The 15784-nt window shown below is 38.7% G+C and overlaps 2 protein-coding genes and 2 long non-coding RNA genes across 5 annotated transcripts in view; 2 read left to right on the forward strand and 2 right to left on the reverse strand.

The window, feature by feature from the left end:
* Positions 1-3734: 3734 nt before the first annotated feature.
* Positions 3735-7249, forward strand: LOC130692336 (F-box/LRR-repeat protein 6-like). Its single transcript, XM_057515431.2, has 7 exons — positions 3735-4723; positions 4790-4953; positions 5021-5190; positions 5258-5398; positions 5461-5836; positions 5897-6053; positions 6143-7249. Exons 1-7 carry the CDS (start codon positions 4056-4058, stop codon positions 6354-6356), a joined length of 1890 nt encoding a protein of 629 aa, XP_057371414.1. The 5' UTR covers positions 3735-4055; the 3' UTR covers positions 6357-7249.
* Positions 7250-8128: 879 nt separating this feature from the next.
* LOC130692393 (uncharacterized) lies at positions 8129-9709 on the forward strand. Its single transcript, XR_009001390.2, has 4 exons — positions 8129-8262; positions 8333-8516; positions 8579-8922; positions 9026-9709. It is a non-coding gene; the product is annotated as an uncharacterized LOC130692393 (long non-coding RNA).
* A 1891-nt stretch (positions 9710-11600) lies between these two features.
* On the reverse strand, positions 11601-12190 carry LOC130692396 (uncharacterized). Its single transcript, XR_009001393.1, has 4 exons — positions 12128-12190; positions 12003-12074; positions 11805-11945; positions 11601-11734 (listed from the first exon to the last, which is right to left on the reverse strand). It is a non-coding gene; the product is annotated as an uncharacterized LOC130692396 (long non-coding RNA).
* Positions 12191-14299: 2109 nt separating this feature from the next.
* The window catches only part of LOC130692329 (piwi-like protein Siwi), a 33822-nt gene continuing 32337 nt past the window's right edge, over positions 14300-15784 (reverse strand). For both annotated transcript variants that reach the window (XM_057515417.2, XM_057515418.2), the window contains exons 13-17: positions 15608-15730; positions 15360-15535; positions 15131-15245; positions 14746-15075; positions 14300-14688 (exon numbers count right to left, since the gene is read on the reverse strand). In XM_057515417.2, the coding sequence (XP_057371400.1) occupies positions 14572-14688; positions 14746-15075; positions 15131-15245; positions 15360-15535; positions 15608-15730 (861 nt within the window). In that variant the 3' untranslated portion in view covers positions 14300-14571. The remainder of the gene's footprint in view (positions 14689-14745; positions 15076-15130; positions 15246-15359; positions 15536-15607; positions 15731-15784) is intronic.

Here is a 15784-nt window from a genome sequence, read left to right on the forward strand (position 1 = left end):
CTGCCTCCCACCTAGGACACACAACAAAAAGAAAGAGAGCAGGCAGTCTATAGCCTCTATCTATGAGGTAATACGCTAGGTACACTAAGAATCAAGCCAAATACCGAGCCCTTACAGCACAAAAATTGTCATGTCTTTTCTGTGGAAGCGTGCATTCGGCAGTACGACTGCTGCACGTTCCCTCTCTAAAAAACAAGACGACCGACCAATAGCAATCGGCATCGCACGTGATACCCTACTGATCAGTTCCACACGGCCCTTTCAATTTCTTAATAATTTTTTTAATCGTTTTCTTTGTTTGTTTTTTTTCCCCCAACGGGCTTCACGGTCAAATACTTTAAGTTTTCGGTTTGAGATATTCACTGTTCTAGTATTTTGATTACATTTTTTTTTGTTTGATCTCGAAAGCCTAGTTTCTCAGCAATAGCCATCAGCTAAAGCAATAATAATCGTGACGTGTTTGAAACTTAAGGACGTATAAATACGGTTTTACCATGAAATTTCACCTTTGTACTTGCAGTCTGTTAGACAAGTTCGTTGTTTACGTCGTGTTTTTGGAGTGATAGCTATTCAGGGCAAAGAGGGAAAAAAACAAAAAAATATTGTAACCGTACAACCTTTGATTGTTGAACAATAATTGCTTCAGTTAAAAACAAACGACGTCATCGCTGGACGAAAAGTACCTACGACTAGATAGCGTTTAGCCTTGTTATTGATGGTCAACTGTCGTCTGCAGTCTATTTCTGTTTACTTCGCAGGTTAAAAGATGTTGTTGTCTCAGTTTTCATTTCAAGTTTTTATCCCAAGGACAAAATTTTTACGTCTTCCATGCACAATCCGTGTGGCCCGATGATTAGGAATTATCACTCATCTTGCTAATATTTCAGTTAGCAGTAAAGACCTCGAGCAAATTCAAATAATTGCCTTGAACACACGGTTGGATCAGGTACAATCCCTCTACAATGTATCTTTTTTTTTCTTTCTTACCGTGATAGCAGATTGCAAATTGTCCTTGACTAAACACAGCCCATCTAACTGTAGCGCTTATGAGAGAGATGGTCTTATTAGAAGGAAGAGTAGGTCGAATTCGAAGGTCAATCGACCAACGGTTTCCTTCCTACCGTCTATTGCAGATTGGAAGTGTCCTCTTTGGTTGCGAAACACTTTCCAATGAAACGAGTAAGGAAGCGAGCATAAAATTTTTACTAGCGACAGGAGCACTTGTAAGTATATTTGCCTTGTGAGATTTGACGATATCGCTTCCTCCGTACTCGCATTGACTTTCATAACATGGGCAAAGCTCTCTACGCAAAGATAATAAACTACGGTATCATTAAGAAAATAAAATCTGAGTTACCCTAGCTTATTTGCGTAAGAAATGAACCTTCACCTTTTTAAAAAGCTGGCATGGTTAGTGAGACGGTTTCGGTGATAATATATTGATCAGAGACTTTCCCAAGGCCAAGAGACCCCAAAAAAGATCTACGTAAATTGTCTAAGAATGTCTGAGACTAAATGCGACTCTGCCGTGTTGTGGACCTCCACAACCCTAGAAAAAGCGAAAGCTTCTACGTTGGGCGAGAGCGAGGAAAGGGAAGGGTTTTGTTTTGTTCGTTATTGTTTTACAGGTCTATTTGTGTTTTCTCTAAGTAGGCCGTGAACAAGGTATTGAGAATCTAGCAGCAAATTTGAATGTACAATTTGTTTCCGTCGTTGTTCCGTCGTTTAAATTAAATTTTAAATGACACAATTTAATGTAGTATAACGTCAAGAAGATGTTGCAAGAGATGCAGTTTGATCTATTTAGGCTTTAAATTAACGCCCTTTTCATTACAAAAGAGGCTGCATTCGGATGTTGAAATCCTCTTGTACGGGAAATTGAGGATAAGGTCAACGATGTTTATGTTTTCAAACTGGAACGTCTTGTTGTTGTTGTTGTTGACAACGCCTTTGCGGAAGACGCACTTGGAAGTAATGCGAGCCTTGTTGACACGAAAAGAAACCGATTCGCTAAACACGATTACGCAGTTTGATAAGACAAAAAAATGTTTTGCATGGCAGGAAGAGTACGACGTCGCAGTAAATAGAATGACGTCATATTTAAACTGTTGCAAACATTATCAACAGGCGATTGAAACATTGGCAGTTATCGAGCTGGTTTCTTTTTGTAAGATAAGCCAGAAGGGCTCGTACGCATTTGTTGAAGCCCCCAAAAAACAAAAAAAAACAAATATCAACCTAAAAATTCAATAACAAAAACAACCGGTTACGATTTGGCTTAGAAAGTCATCCGAAACGGTCAGCCATATGAGAATCAAAATAGGCTTCTACTTCGTGAGCAAACTGGCTCAGTCTTGATAGGCAGTCAAATTTATATTGTATCTAATTACTGTTATCAGAAATCTCGTCCTCAAGCTACTTGCATGCCTCCATTCAGCCGTACTTTGGACTTTCCCTTCCACAGAATACCTAATGATCTTATAATAGATGGCGCGGTGTCGGCAATTTCTATCGATCCAAATCATCACAAAATAACAACCACGGGCCCTCACGTTGACTCAAATTTTACACAGCCCGCAAAGAATTATACGAACGATAAAGTAAAGACGAAATAGAAGGTGTAGTATGCTTGCGTTTTCTACCGTTACAATTGTGTACAAGAGCCACGAAAACAGATAGATGGTTAAAAGACTCTTTGCAGCCGATTGTCTGATGTCCTTCAGGCAAACGAAGGTTGCTGAAATCTTTTAAGGCGAGCATCCGAGTATCAACAAGGTCAACTAACCGAAAGAGGTTGATGGCCAGAAAAACTACGCTGTTTATTGTGGCAGCATGAAATCCAAGCTAGGCGTACGTGTGTGCAAAACATCCAGCTTACTGCTGTTTCCGAGACGTGCAAAATCCCATGCTTAGGATTTCCCATTTTCGGATATTCAATGCCGAGGCTCTACCGTCTCATTCTGTGTTTCTGAGAAAACCCTAGGGCACCAGGAAGCGTGAATTTCGCGTGAACTTTACTGTTTACTATACTGTTCTTTGCGACATCTAACAGTAGCTGTTTAAAATGCATTTACACTACTACGCTAAAGAAAAAAGAGAAACGGGAATTTCCTCGGTTTTCCCAAACATGTTAAGGGTTTCCCCGCAATTATGCATGTGTTCTTAATTTGTTTTGAAATGCTTTAGGATATTTCAGCAGTGTCATTTTTAGGGAATTTCTCATTTTAAACGTAGCTTAAATATTGGAGAGTTGTGCTAACGGTTCTTTTACACTGTTTGGCTTTCTTAGATTAGAATTTAAAATTTATAGCGTTGATGTAATTAAATAAATAAATAGTACACTATTTTGTCGCTGTTATCACATTCATGGTGATGCTTCAAATAGGTTACTAATCGAATGATTTCGCTTACTAGAATACAGAGATAGCCCGATGCTGCTGGGATAAAAACTCGGAGCTCTATCGGACAAAAGTGGCACAAATCGTAGAATTGTTTTCTACGCCGATAATGGTTTGAAAATATTTAGCCTCATTTTTGATATTTTGTTTTCAAGTCGGTAAGAAGTTAAAAACCATAAATTCACAAAACACACCAAAGCAAATAATGCCGGTTATACGAGCATCGTAGTTTGGAAACTGTAAAATAGGTGGCGGAGTTGGTTGTCATTCAAATGACAAGCAGACGTGACTGACTACTTTATGTAAGAAAACAGTTTGTAAGCGCGTTACTATGTTAAGAAAGTGAACGAATGCCACCATCTATCATCTGGCATCCACTTGTTTGTTTTTGTCTAGAAGTTGTCATTAGCTTCGGTGTAAACATTTACAGGTAAACCGAAACAGTTTCAGAAATGCTGGTTGCCCAGCGTCGTCTCCGCGTCAGCTTCAATGAGTGAAAGCGTCAGAATCCCCTTGTTCAGGAGTCTAAATTTATTTTGAGGCCAACAAGAAAGGAGAGGTTTTAAGATGACTTTGACGACCAACCGTTAGGTCTTGTAATCGCCCAGAAAGTGAAGAGTTTCTGCTTTTTCGTGCCCAAGCTTATCTTCTTGAAGAATGGATACCGCAGTCAGTCCTATAGACATCCCTTTGTTGCCCACTCCTTCGACAAGTTCTGCTAGTCCCAGTGTTGAACTCAGGCATGATTTTGAAGTGCTCAGCAGTAATGCTACAGATTTCTCGTCTGCACACACAAGTCCTGATGATTTCAGGAACTCTCATGCCAAAGAGTGTGAAGTGATGTGTCCCGAACCTAAAAGCATGATTGCAGACAGTCTGAAAATCTCTCAACGCAAGCAGCCACGGACCTGCCCTGTTGTGTATGAGAGTCAGATATCACCAGAGCTGGAAGGTATCAAACTCAAGATTAAAAAGTCTCCAACACAAGAAGTGTTGCATCAGAGCACATCAACAACAGCAGCTGGGCCAAGAAACAAACCCAAAACTGTCAGATTGAAAACACCAAGGGCCCGCAAACCGACGGCGGCGGGACCCAAAGGCAGAAGACGTAAAAGAAGGAAGAAAGGCCAGTCTGACGATGGTTCTGATGAAAATGAAGAAGATCAATACGATTTTGTGCACATAAATGGTTCATCAGCGGTGACTGTTAACGACAATATTGGAGCCCAAAGTGTCTGGGCTAACGAGCGAATGCCCCCTGAAATCTTGTCCAAAATTTTCATGGAAGTGACTTACACTGAAGGATGCGTCCCCACCTTGGTCAGGTAAGAATATTAACAGCCATTACTTTACCCTTGAATCGCAAAATAGAACGTTTTGTGTTCGTACAGGTTATCGCGAGTTTGTCGGCTGTGGTGGAAAGTTTCCACGGGACCGTTGTTATGGCATACAGTTGATCTAGCTACAGGCCGAGTTAAAGAAAAACATCGAACAGAGGGAAAACTTCTTTGGCTTCTTCGCAATCGGTTATCGCGCGTACAAGATTTGGCTCTAGGTAACTATCAATAAAACATTTCATTGGTGACATTTTTATAAACTTCTTTATTACATGCACTTTCTAGGTGGCTGGAATTCTGCACTGAGTCGAGCTGCAGTTGAAGATTTGTCTCGAACCTGCAATGATCTGAAAGCGCTGAGCCTTACTGGTTGCAAAGGTTTGATGGGTGATAGTCTGTTGAACGTCATACAAAAGTGCAAAAGTTTACAAAAGCTTGACCTGTCGGCCATTTCGGTAAGATTTAAATATATTGTGAATGATTGAAAAAATTAAAAATTGAATCTCCATCTTTTCATCGTAGCCTTACACGGCCAACCCACGGGGAGCCATTTCGAGTGGAACCTTGTGTGAGCTAACCAAAGTAATGGGCAGTCGGCTTTCCCATTTGAATTTGGCGAATAACTGCACGACGGGAATTCAGCAGATTGTCATTGCTCTAGCGGTAATACCTTATTCTACAAGTGAATTTTCATAATCCAGCGGTGGCTAACGATTCCTTTTTAGGTTTCTTGTCCTAACCTGCAAGTTTTAGACTTGTCTAACACACGGACGGCTACGCGGGACACGGTTTGCATTAACATCGAACAGTTGCAAGAAGGTTGTCCCAAGTTAAGGGTCTTGCGTCTGACCAATAGCCTCATCCGGCTATCAGCTACGCCTCTTAAAGATCAAGCCGCATCTCTTGGATTTCCTCACCTAGAGGAGCTCAGTATTGCGGTCGACCCCAAGGCCTACATCTCGCTAGACAATGCTTCAATTGAACGTATTCTCAAAAACGCTCATAAATTACGACTACTTGACGTCCGCGGATGCACTTCCATCACCAATTCTAGTTTGGTCCGCGTTCCGGCCTGGGATCTCGAACATCTCTTTTTATCAGGTATCATATATACCTATGGGAAAATTAACAAAAAATAATCATTTTTAATACCTTCCACAGGCTGCACCGCAACACGCCACTCAGCCGATGGGCTGGAACTAGTAGTCAGAAAATGGCGCCACAGTTTGGTCGAAATTGATCTCTCTTGGACATCTGTCAGTGAAGCTCTCGACCAGGCAGTTATGGCTCTTGCCGAAGACCCAGAATCACCTCTTAAGTGAGTCTTCACTCACTTTTTACTTTAGCCGTTTCTACTTTTACGCGTATAAACGCGGTACATTAATTATTATATTTCATTTTTTGCAGAGTATTGGACTTATGTGGATCATCGGTTAGTTTTCCGCCTATTCGTCAAGTGCTGTGTCATTGCAGTCGACTGCGTACGCTAAACCTGTCTTCGTGTCGAGCTCTCCCGCGTGGAATCAAGCGCCTTTATGACGGCGTCACTCAACTGTCTTTATTAAGAACAGCTATCCAAGCAGGTCGGTTTGACGATAACAATGATCAGGTTGACGACTAATGAGGAAAATTCGCAAAACACCCCCTCATCGTTCGTTTAATAACCGTATCAACCTTCCCAACCTTTCCCCCATCCTCCTCTTCTTCAATTATCTATCCGGTGATACCGGCCTTCTGTTTTAAATTATTAGTGACCAAAGTGGTTATGAAGCAATAGGGCGAACTATGCCAGTTTCTTCTCTAGCCACTTGAGTTGTATTGTATTTAATGGTACGTCGCAGTTATAATGACCCAGGAGCCTATTCTGAAAATACTCCGTGCAGTCGACATCATTATATACTTTTAGTGTGTTCAATAAGTCCGTGCCCATGCCATATACGACAAATACTAAAAGTTCTTATTAAGTTTTTGACAATGTTATCCATTTTACAAAGGACAAATGATATCTACTATCTTCTCGTGTGTTAACATTGTCTGTTCATTGTTTCGTTTTCTTTCAATTTGTTGGATCACCTTCTCAAAACTGCTACAATTACGTATACCTGTTCACCCTTCTTTTCCTGAACTTCAGTTTTTTCGCTAATCCGTTTTGTTGTTGTTTTATTTTGTTTTCATCTTCTTCCACTTTCTCATCCTTTTCTTTCTCTCTTGCTATATATACCGAAAGCCAAGTATTGAAAGATCATTAGTACATTTAAATTTTTCTTTTATTATTAAACATAGTTCAAAGGCTTTTGCACAACTCAGAATTGTTTGGTATAATTGTAAGCGTGAGTGTGTGCGGTGCGTGTTTCGCTAGCCTCGGGAGTTCCGCGTGAACGTCGTGATTGTATACAGCATGGAGGAGTTGGAAACCTTAGGTTTGCTCCGTAGGTTTGCTCTCTCGTGTACGATTATTGACGTATTATATTCGTGTATGCTGTTCATATACAAAAATATACTCCCTGAACTTGATGATCGGAATAAAAAAAAATGAAATAATTTCATCGATGCAACTTTAAAAGCTATAGAAGTGTACAAAAACCGAAGATGAGACGAATTTTAAGAAAAAGCGTCGCCATTCAGGCCGGGCTTATAGCATTTTAGAAAAACAAAATAAACGGGAAAGAAATTAAGCCCGACAAGAAAAAGTCGGCCTTCCCACTTTTGTCAAAATCGGCAAAAAATAAAAACTCTTAGAATCCCGATAAAAATCACAACAGAACAAGCAAAATTAAACGCTGATTTCGATAACGTGGTTTATATTTGGGTCAAATCAATCGTTTTTGAATTATACTGAATATTAAACGCAATGCTCGAGCGGTGGTACGACCAGCCCTAGCGCGCCAGTACACACCAGCGCCAGCGCGATGCAGCACAAATATTCAATGTATTTCAAAAACGGTTGGCCCAATGAAAAAAGGAACGACTTATGGCAATCCGTTTTACACAAAAAAAAAAAAAATTTCGCCAAAAAAAAAAAAAAAATCACACTTTTTTCTTTTTTTCCGACACGTAGCCATCTACCGCTCAGACTCGTTATGACTGGCGTAGGCAATTTCAGTCCATTGGATTCCATTCGCAGTTAGTTCAGTAGCGTGGATGGAAAATAACGCGTGGCTGGAGGAACAATTGAAAAATGGATAAGATAATACAACAAAAGGATGGTAAGTATAAACATTATTATATTGGTTTTCAATTATCAATTATTGTTTATTAGATCAAATTATGAAGCTGCAGGCCCAGTTATTGGAACAACACAAAATATTAGATAACAACAAAGCTAAGGATCGTAGGCCTATACGAAATGATTCTATTTATTTGCTTTTATTCATTCGTGTTTTGTAGCTCAAATTTTGAGTCTACAAACTCAGCTAGGGGAAAAGAACAAATTGGAACGAAACAGTTTCCAAACAGTGAAGGAGGTTTTTCAAAACTCATCCCTAACTGAACGTGAGGATGAGTTGGCATTAGGCGAACACAGCCAGGTACCTAAACTTTTCAAATAAGAATTCAAAATAAGTATAGAATTTTAACAAACAATTATTTATTGTTTAGTTATTCAGTCCACTACCTGACAGTGTGTTAAAGTTAAATTCTGTTAGTGCTGCACTAAAAGAATTGTTAGTAATAAGCCCATGCAGTGAAGGAACTGAACAATTGTGGGACCATATTTGGGCTGAAAATGGGTGTGGTACAGAAACCCAGAAATGGCACAAGTTCAACATGAAACATGGATTAGGTACTTTTCGGGTTTTTGTCTATCGAAAAAGTATTTTTAATGCTATTATTTTGCATTCACAGAATTTTAGCAGGGGATCAAGTCAAGTCTGGAAGTGTTACAGGATGGAAGAGTCAGCCTACAGTTGAAAAAAAACACAGAGTGCATTACCATTAAGGTATGAGGTAAAGTAATTGGGTATGCACATTGTCTAATGAGAAGTACCATCTTGTGTGAATGAATCCTGTATAACAGCAATCCTTTATAGTTCTGTCACAGCTAGAAGCCTCAAATAATTCTGCTTCCCTTGCTAAAGAACAACTTGTCCTTTACGCTCAGTGTTGGTGAAGCTGGGTACTTAAATGGCCCTAAAGATGTTTCACTTCACTGGCATTGCAGCGATGAACATCATACATGGACTCTTTAGGTATGAAAGGAATTTTCTTGAAAATTTTTTGAATTTATGATGAAGCTTTTCTCCTCCTTTTTGCCAACCATGTCTAATCTACAAAAAAAAATTTATCCAATAGGAAAGGATTTTCAGCATACTGGGAACACAACTATCAACAATGCAACATTCTAGGGGTTTTATTTTATCATTCAAGAGCCTTATACAATGATTTTCATCTGCAATTTGTATGGCCTTTCCCAAGCTTCTGCTAGAAGTTGAATCTATGAGTCATGTAAGTCATATGAGCAACAATTGAGATGCTTAATGGTGTTTTTCTTTTCTCAGTGTAGGTTAATAGTAACATTGGATCTGAAAAAATTCTTGGTTGGGGCATGACACTGAATAAATTGTAATGATTGAATGGATGACATGACATTTCTATACTTCATTCGGATTCCCGAGACGGTATTTTATATTTAAAAAATTGAAGTGCATATCTGGGCTCCCTTCCTTTCCGTAGCCCCGTTTCCCCTTGACTCGTAATAAGCCCGTAGGGGGTCATGCCCCTACTGTACGGTATATATAAAAACAACATATACCGAGGTTTGGAGGGCTCTGGCCGGAAAGGGGACGTGGATGTCCGCTTAGTCCGATGATGTGTTCACGGAGGGCTCTGTGGCTACCCACAAATCCGAACTAAAGGTTAATCGCTCCTGTAAAAATGTTCCAAATCTTCAGCTCTTCTTCCGGCTTCTCTTAGCCAATCACCGGGTAATCTCCCCGGTGGGTCAACAAGGCAGTGTCTCCCCCTGCCTGGGTTGACGGCAACTTTTGAAAGGGCTATTGTGCCTTTTTAAAGTTGCAAAAATAATTGTAATGTGCAGAAAATTGTCAATAAATTTTTTTTTCATAAAATATTTTTTGCAAAATTTGTCTTTCATTGTCTGTGTTCGCTTTGTTCACACATTACAATTACCAATTTTTTTTATATATAGATTGCTCAATTCATCTTTATTGTTTTTGCCACCGTTGTATCGTTTATCTGTAAGTATTCAATTATTATTATTACACTTTTTGAATTCTTGAACTTAGACAAGGAACAACGTGTAATACCTGGATATTTTCAAGTGTAATTTTGTATTTATATATTGTTTTACTGGCATGGGAATCGATCCCCAGACATTCAGCGTGCAACGCCGATGCTCTAACATTGAGCCACGAGATATATTTAAAATTTTATTATCGCATATCATATGTTATCGTCTAGGATGTTTATGCAGTCTTTCACAACTATATGTTTATCTTTCTATTGTTTTCGTAAGGTCCATAGCTCTGTGGTAGAGCATTCAGCTGTGATAACTGTTACCCTGGGTTCAAACCTTACTAGATGTATAAAGATCTACATCTAAATGGAGAAAAGAATATTGCAGTAATGCATTTCAGTTTTATTCAAAGTGTAAATGCAAGTCCGCAAGTGACTAGAAAAAAGCCAACTTGACATCATATGATTCATGGCTCATTGGTAGAGCATCGGCGCGGTATGCCGAACATCCAGCGTTCGATCCCTGGATAATAATTGAATGCTTACAGATAAACGATAAACCAATGGAAACAATGCTTACCAACAAAGCTGGCATAAAACAATATAGGTGAATTGAGCAAGCTAAATAAAAAAAAGGACGATATATGTAATGTGTGAACAAAGCGAACACAGACAATGAAAGAGACAAATTTTGCAAAAAATATTTTATGAAAAAAAAATTTATTGACAATTCTCTGCACATTACAATTATTTTTGCAACTTTAAAAAGGCACAATAGCCCTTTCAAAAGTTGCCGTCAACCCAGGCAGGGGGAGACACTGCCTTGTTGACCCACCGGGGAGATTACCCGGTGATTGGCTAAGAGAAGCCGGAAGAAGAGCTGAAGATTTGGAACATTTTTACAGGAGCGATTAACCTTTAGTTCGGATTTGTGGGTAGCCACAGAGCCCTCCGTGAACACATCATCGGACTAAGCGGACATCCACGTCCCCTTTCCGGCCAGAGCCCTCCAAACCTCGGTATATGTTGTTTTTATATATACCGTACAGTAGGGGCATGACCCCCTACGGGCTTATTACGAGTCAAGGGGAAACGGGGCTACGGAAAGGAAGGGAGCCCAGATATGCACTTCAATTTCTGAATTTTAAATACCGTTTGGGGAATATGAATTAAGTGTAGAACTTCCATGTAGTGTATCCAAACGTAAAAATTAATTCATGACCTTGCCCCAAACAAGAAACCTTTTCAGATCAAAATTTATTGTTCATCTATGAGTCAGTAAAACACCATTAGCATAAAAACTCTTAATTCACATGTATAGTTCGTACCTTACATGATTCGTGAGTTGATTGCGAGCATATTCTTCTGTCAGAACTATAAAGGATTGCTGTTGTAACGGATTCATTAACACAAGGGGGTACTTCTCATTAGACAATTTGCATTACTCTATTACTTTACCTCACACCTTAATGGTAATGCAATCTCAGTGTTTTTTCAACTACAGGCTCACTCTTCCATCCTGTAACACTTCCAGACTTGACTTGAACCCCCACTAAAATTCTGTGAACGCAAAATAATAGCATTAAAAATACTTTTTCGATAGACAAAAATCCGAAACGTACCTAATCCATGTTTCATGTTGAACTCATGCCATTTCTGTGTTTCCATACCACACCCATTTTCCGCCCAAATACAGTCCCACAATTCTTCAGTTCCTTCGCTGCATGGGCTTATTACTAACGATTCTTTTAGTGCAGCACTAACAGAATTTAAATTTAACACACTGTCAGGTGGTGGACTGAATAACTAAACAATAAATAATTGTTTGTTAAAATTCTATACTTATTTGAAATTCTTATTTGAAAAGTTTAGGCACCTGACTGTGTTCACCTAATGCCAACTCATCCTCACGTTCAGTTAGGGATGAGTTTTGAAAAACCTCCTTCACTGTTTGGAAACTGTTTCATTCCAATTTGTTCTTTTCCCCTAGCTGAGCTTGTAGACTCAAAAATTTGAGCTACAAAACACGAATGAATAAAAGCAAATAAATAGAATCATTACGTATTAGGCCTACCATCGTTAGCTTTGTTGTTATCTAATATTTTGTGTTGTTCCAATAACTGGGCCTGCAGCTTCATAATTTGATCTAATAAACAATAATTAATAATTGAAAACCAATATAATAATGTTTATACTTACCATTTTTTTGTTTTATTATCTTATCCATTTTTCAATTGATCCTCCAGCCACGCGTTGTTCTCCAGCCACGCTACTGAACTAACTGCGAATGGCATCCGATGGACTGAAATTGCCTAAGCCAGTAATAACGAGTCTGAGCGGTAGATGGCTACGTGTCGGAAAAAAAGAAAAAAGTACGATTTTTTTTTCCGCCATTTTTTTTTTATTTTTATGTAAAACGGATTGCCATAACGACATATTTGTGATTCTCATTTAATTTCGAATCAAACTCATATATTTTTATAGCTATATCTAGATGTTAAAAAAAAAATCAAAATCAAAATTAAGCCCGACAAAATAAGTCGGGCTTAATTTTGAGTATGCTGAAATTCAGCTTTGTAATTTTGACATTATATTTGATTTGAGTTAACGTAAAATAGAACGCTGATTTCAGGGAAAATATTTGTTTTCTCGTCAAACCAGCTGTTTTTGTAATAAATGGAATTAACGCGCTGCTGGCGCGCAAACATTTATCACCCGTTTTTTCCGTTTATTAATAAAGCTATTACCCCAACGTAAAAATAGACTTCATTTTTGTGATTCTCGTTCAATTTTGGATCGGAATCATGGTGTATTAGTAATGGTGGGACAACTCTCCATTTTTAGGCCTATCTCGAATGAAGCCTGTTTTCAGAGGAGGTGGGTGTGGCCTAATTGAGGAGACTTATAGCCAACGCCACCATCGGAACTACTTAGGAACTAGATCATTCGCCAACCACCGAATGGCAAATGAGGAGATCTACTAGTGTGGCGCGGTGGGGAACTAATTACAAATACGGTGGTCTGGTGGATAGAACACTCGATTGCAGTACGGGAGACTCGAGTTCGAACCCAGTACAAATCTTTCTTTTTTCTCCTTTCCTAACGTAAACTGGCCACGCGCGGCGCTATGTTGGACTTAGAAAATTTTTTTAGTACGTGCAGCCCTTACCGTTTACTTCAACATCGACAGTAAGTGTCTCTGACTATAGGTAACCTGGACCACAAATAGGCTTCAGCCGAGATAGGCCGTTATAACGAAGAGTTGTCCCACCATTACTAATACACCATGTCGGAATCATGTATTTTCCCTCAAATCTAGATTTTGGCCAAAAATGAAAAAGTGAGAAGGCCTTCCCACTTCTGTCAAAATCCGCAAAAATTGAAAACTCTTAGAATGCGATAAAAATCACACAGAACATTCAAAATTAAACGCTGATTTCAATGAAGTGGTTTGTTTTTGCGTCACATCAATCGTTTTTTAAATACACCCAATATTTAAGACAACGTTAGCGCGCAAGTACACTTAAGCGTTGGCGCGCCAGTACGCACCAGCGCTAGCGCAATCCAACTCAAATATTTGGTGTATTTAAAAAAACGTTGGTCCAATGACAAAAATAACGACATATATGTGATTAACGTTTAATTTCGAACCAAAGACATATATTTTTATAGCTATATCTAGATGTTAAAAAAAAAATCAAGAAAAAGCTATAACAATACATGAATTTGATTCGAAATTAAATGAAAATCATAAATATGTCGTTATTTTTTTCATTGGGTCAACCGTTTTTGAAATACATTGAATATTTGTGCTGCATCGCGCTAGCGCTGTGTTGAATATTCGCTGTGTTTCATAAACGATTGATTTGACGCAAAAACAAACCACTCTATCGAAATCAACGTTTAATTTTACTTGTTCTATGTGATTTTTATCGCAATCTAAGAGTTTTCATTTTTTGCGGATTTTGTCAAAAGTGGGAAGGCTACAGCCTTCTCACTTTTTCGTTTTTGACCAAAATTTAGATTTCATTTTAATACACGATTCCGATCCAAAATTGAACGAGAATCACAAAAATGAAGTCTATTTTTACGTTGGGCTTATAACATTTTTAATAAATAGGAAAAAAGGGTGATAAATGCTGGCGCGCCCGCAGCGCGTTAATCATTTATTACAAAAACGGCTGGTTGGAGGAGAAAACAAATATTTTTCCCCAAACCAGCTTTTTATTTTAGATTCATTTAAATCAAATTTAATGTCTAAACCACAAGACTGAATTTCTGCAATACTCAAATGTCTTACTTAATATGGACGCACGGACACATTTCTTTGACTACTAAACTACTCAAAGGTTTATTGATAATTTCTTGGTTACGTACAAAAAAAAACCCAGGTACTTAATCTCGCCTTTCCAGTTTACATGTGAAAATAAAGGGTTTTGAAGAACAAATGAACAGTTTTGTCCCCAATTCCCTTGCTCAAACGATGAAATAAAAAAGCAGGGCGAAGTTCTAACCAATCAACTTAAATTAAGTTAAATTAATTGACTCTTTTGCTAATTGTAAGAGGTATTATAACAAGTGTTAGCAATTAAAATTCCGAAATAGAACGATACTGAACGGACTCAAAAATTATGCCTCACAACTTAAAGATAGTATGGAAGTTTAGATAAACTATCGTGTGGTTGTTGCATGATTGACTCACCGACAAGATATGCCAATTTGTGTGCATACTGGATCGGAGCAGGGATGCGGAGAGTTCCCTAAGAAGCAGAACATGAAGACTAACAAAAAGTACCAAAATTTCCTGTTGGTTTTACCGGCCAATTGTAGTAGAGATGCGTCAAGGCATATGCCAATCTCTGGTGAATATCAGGGGTGATTCCAGTTTGATCTTCAACAATATTATAACTAGTGGGTGATACAGTTCCTTGAGTAACTTTCTGCGAGACAAGGAAAAAGTCGAATCTTTCTTGCAGCGTCACCTTGTTGTCAACGACAGTGCCGCATACAGGATTGGATGGTTGACGCCCGTCCATATTGAAAAATCGCGTATTGATTCGCTTACTGACAACAATGAAAGCAACAGGTGGATTGTAAAGTCCACTCCCCATGTAATTGGTACGTGTACCAGCGTCAGAACAAGCCTCCTATTCAACCGCAAAAAAGATGATTTAGTGTGCTTCATGTGATTTTTTATGTTACCTTTAAAGCAGCAATTTCTGTTTCTTTCAGACGTGGAATATCTCCTGCGCCCACTCCGTCACGGTATACAATAATGGCACCCGGCAGCGTTTTTTCATTGACAATGTAGAAAGCTCTACGTATATGTAGAAAAAAGAAGAGGAAAAAGGAAAACGAGAACCAAAAAACAAAAAAAATAATAAACACTACGTAGTTAGCGCCTTCTCGTACACTTGGAATTTACTATTACTTAAGGGCGCCAAAAAGGTGGTCCTTGAAACTGGGAGAAATTTCTTCGTTATTTTCGTGAATCTTCACTGAAGAATAATATCGAGAAAATTCTTGGTTGATCGAGGCCACAAATGCACCAACAGCCTTTCTTTGGCGGGCATCGTGATACGTATCGTATCCAACCACCATCCATTTCTGTTGTTTGTGTTTTTTTAATAATTATTAATGAAGGTTGGCAAAGATACAAACTTTTCGATCTTTATTTACAGTAGATGGGACCAGTACTCTCCAAGGCTCAGCTCCCAATTTGGATGCTATCTGTATCATGACTTTGGTTGCGATGGACATGAGCTTGCCTTGTGCGCCTTTTAGATTTCGGCCCGTTATCACCTTGTTAAAGAATAATCAATTATAGTGTGGATTGTACTTCGTTTCAGTTACCAG

The sequence above is a fragment of the Daphnia carinata genome, chromosome 1 (assembly GCF_022539665.2).
Source record: "Daphnia carinata strain CSIRO-1 chromosome 1, CSIRO_AGI_Dcar_HiC_V3, whole genome shotgun sequence".
NCBI lineage: Eukaryota > Metazoa > Arthropoda > Branchiopoda > Diplostraca > Daphniidae > Daphnia > Daphnia carinata.

Excerpts from the sequence above, each read along its gene's own strand:
- LOC130692336 (XM_057515431.2), top strand. The coding sequence starts at position 4,056 with ATGGATACCGCAGTCAGTCCTATAGACATCCCTTTGTTGCCCACTCCT. Across the intron at positions 5,399-5,460 it reads AGATTGTCATTGCTCTAGCG|GTTTCTTGTCCTAACCTGCA; the intron begins GTAATACCTTAT and ends ATTCCTTTTTAG. Across the intron at positions 6,054-6,142 it reads GACCCAGAATCACCTCTTAA|AGTATTGGACTTATGTGGAT; the intron begins GTGAGTCTTCAC and ends CATTTTTTGCAG.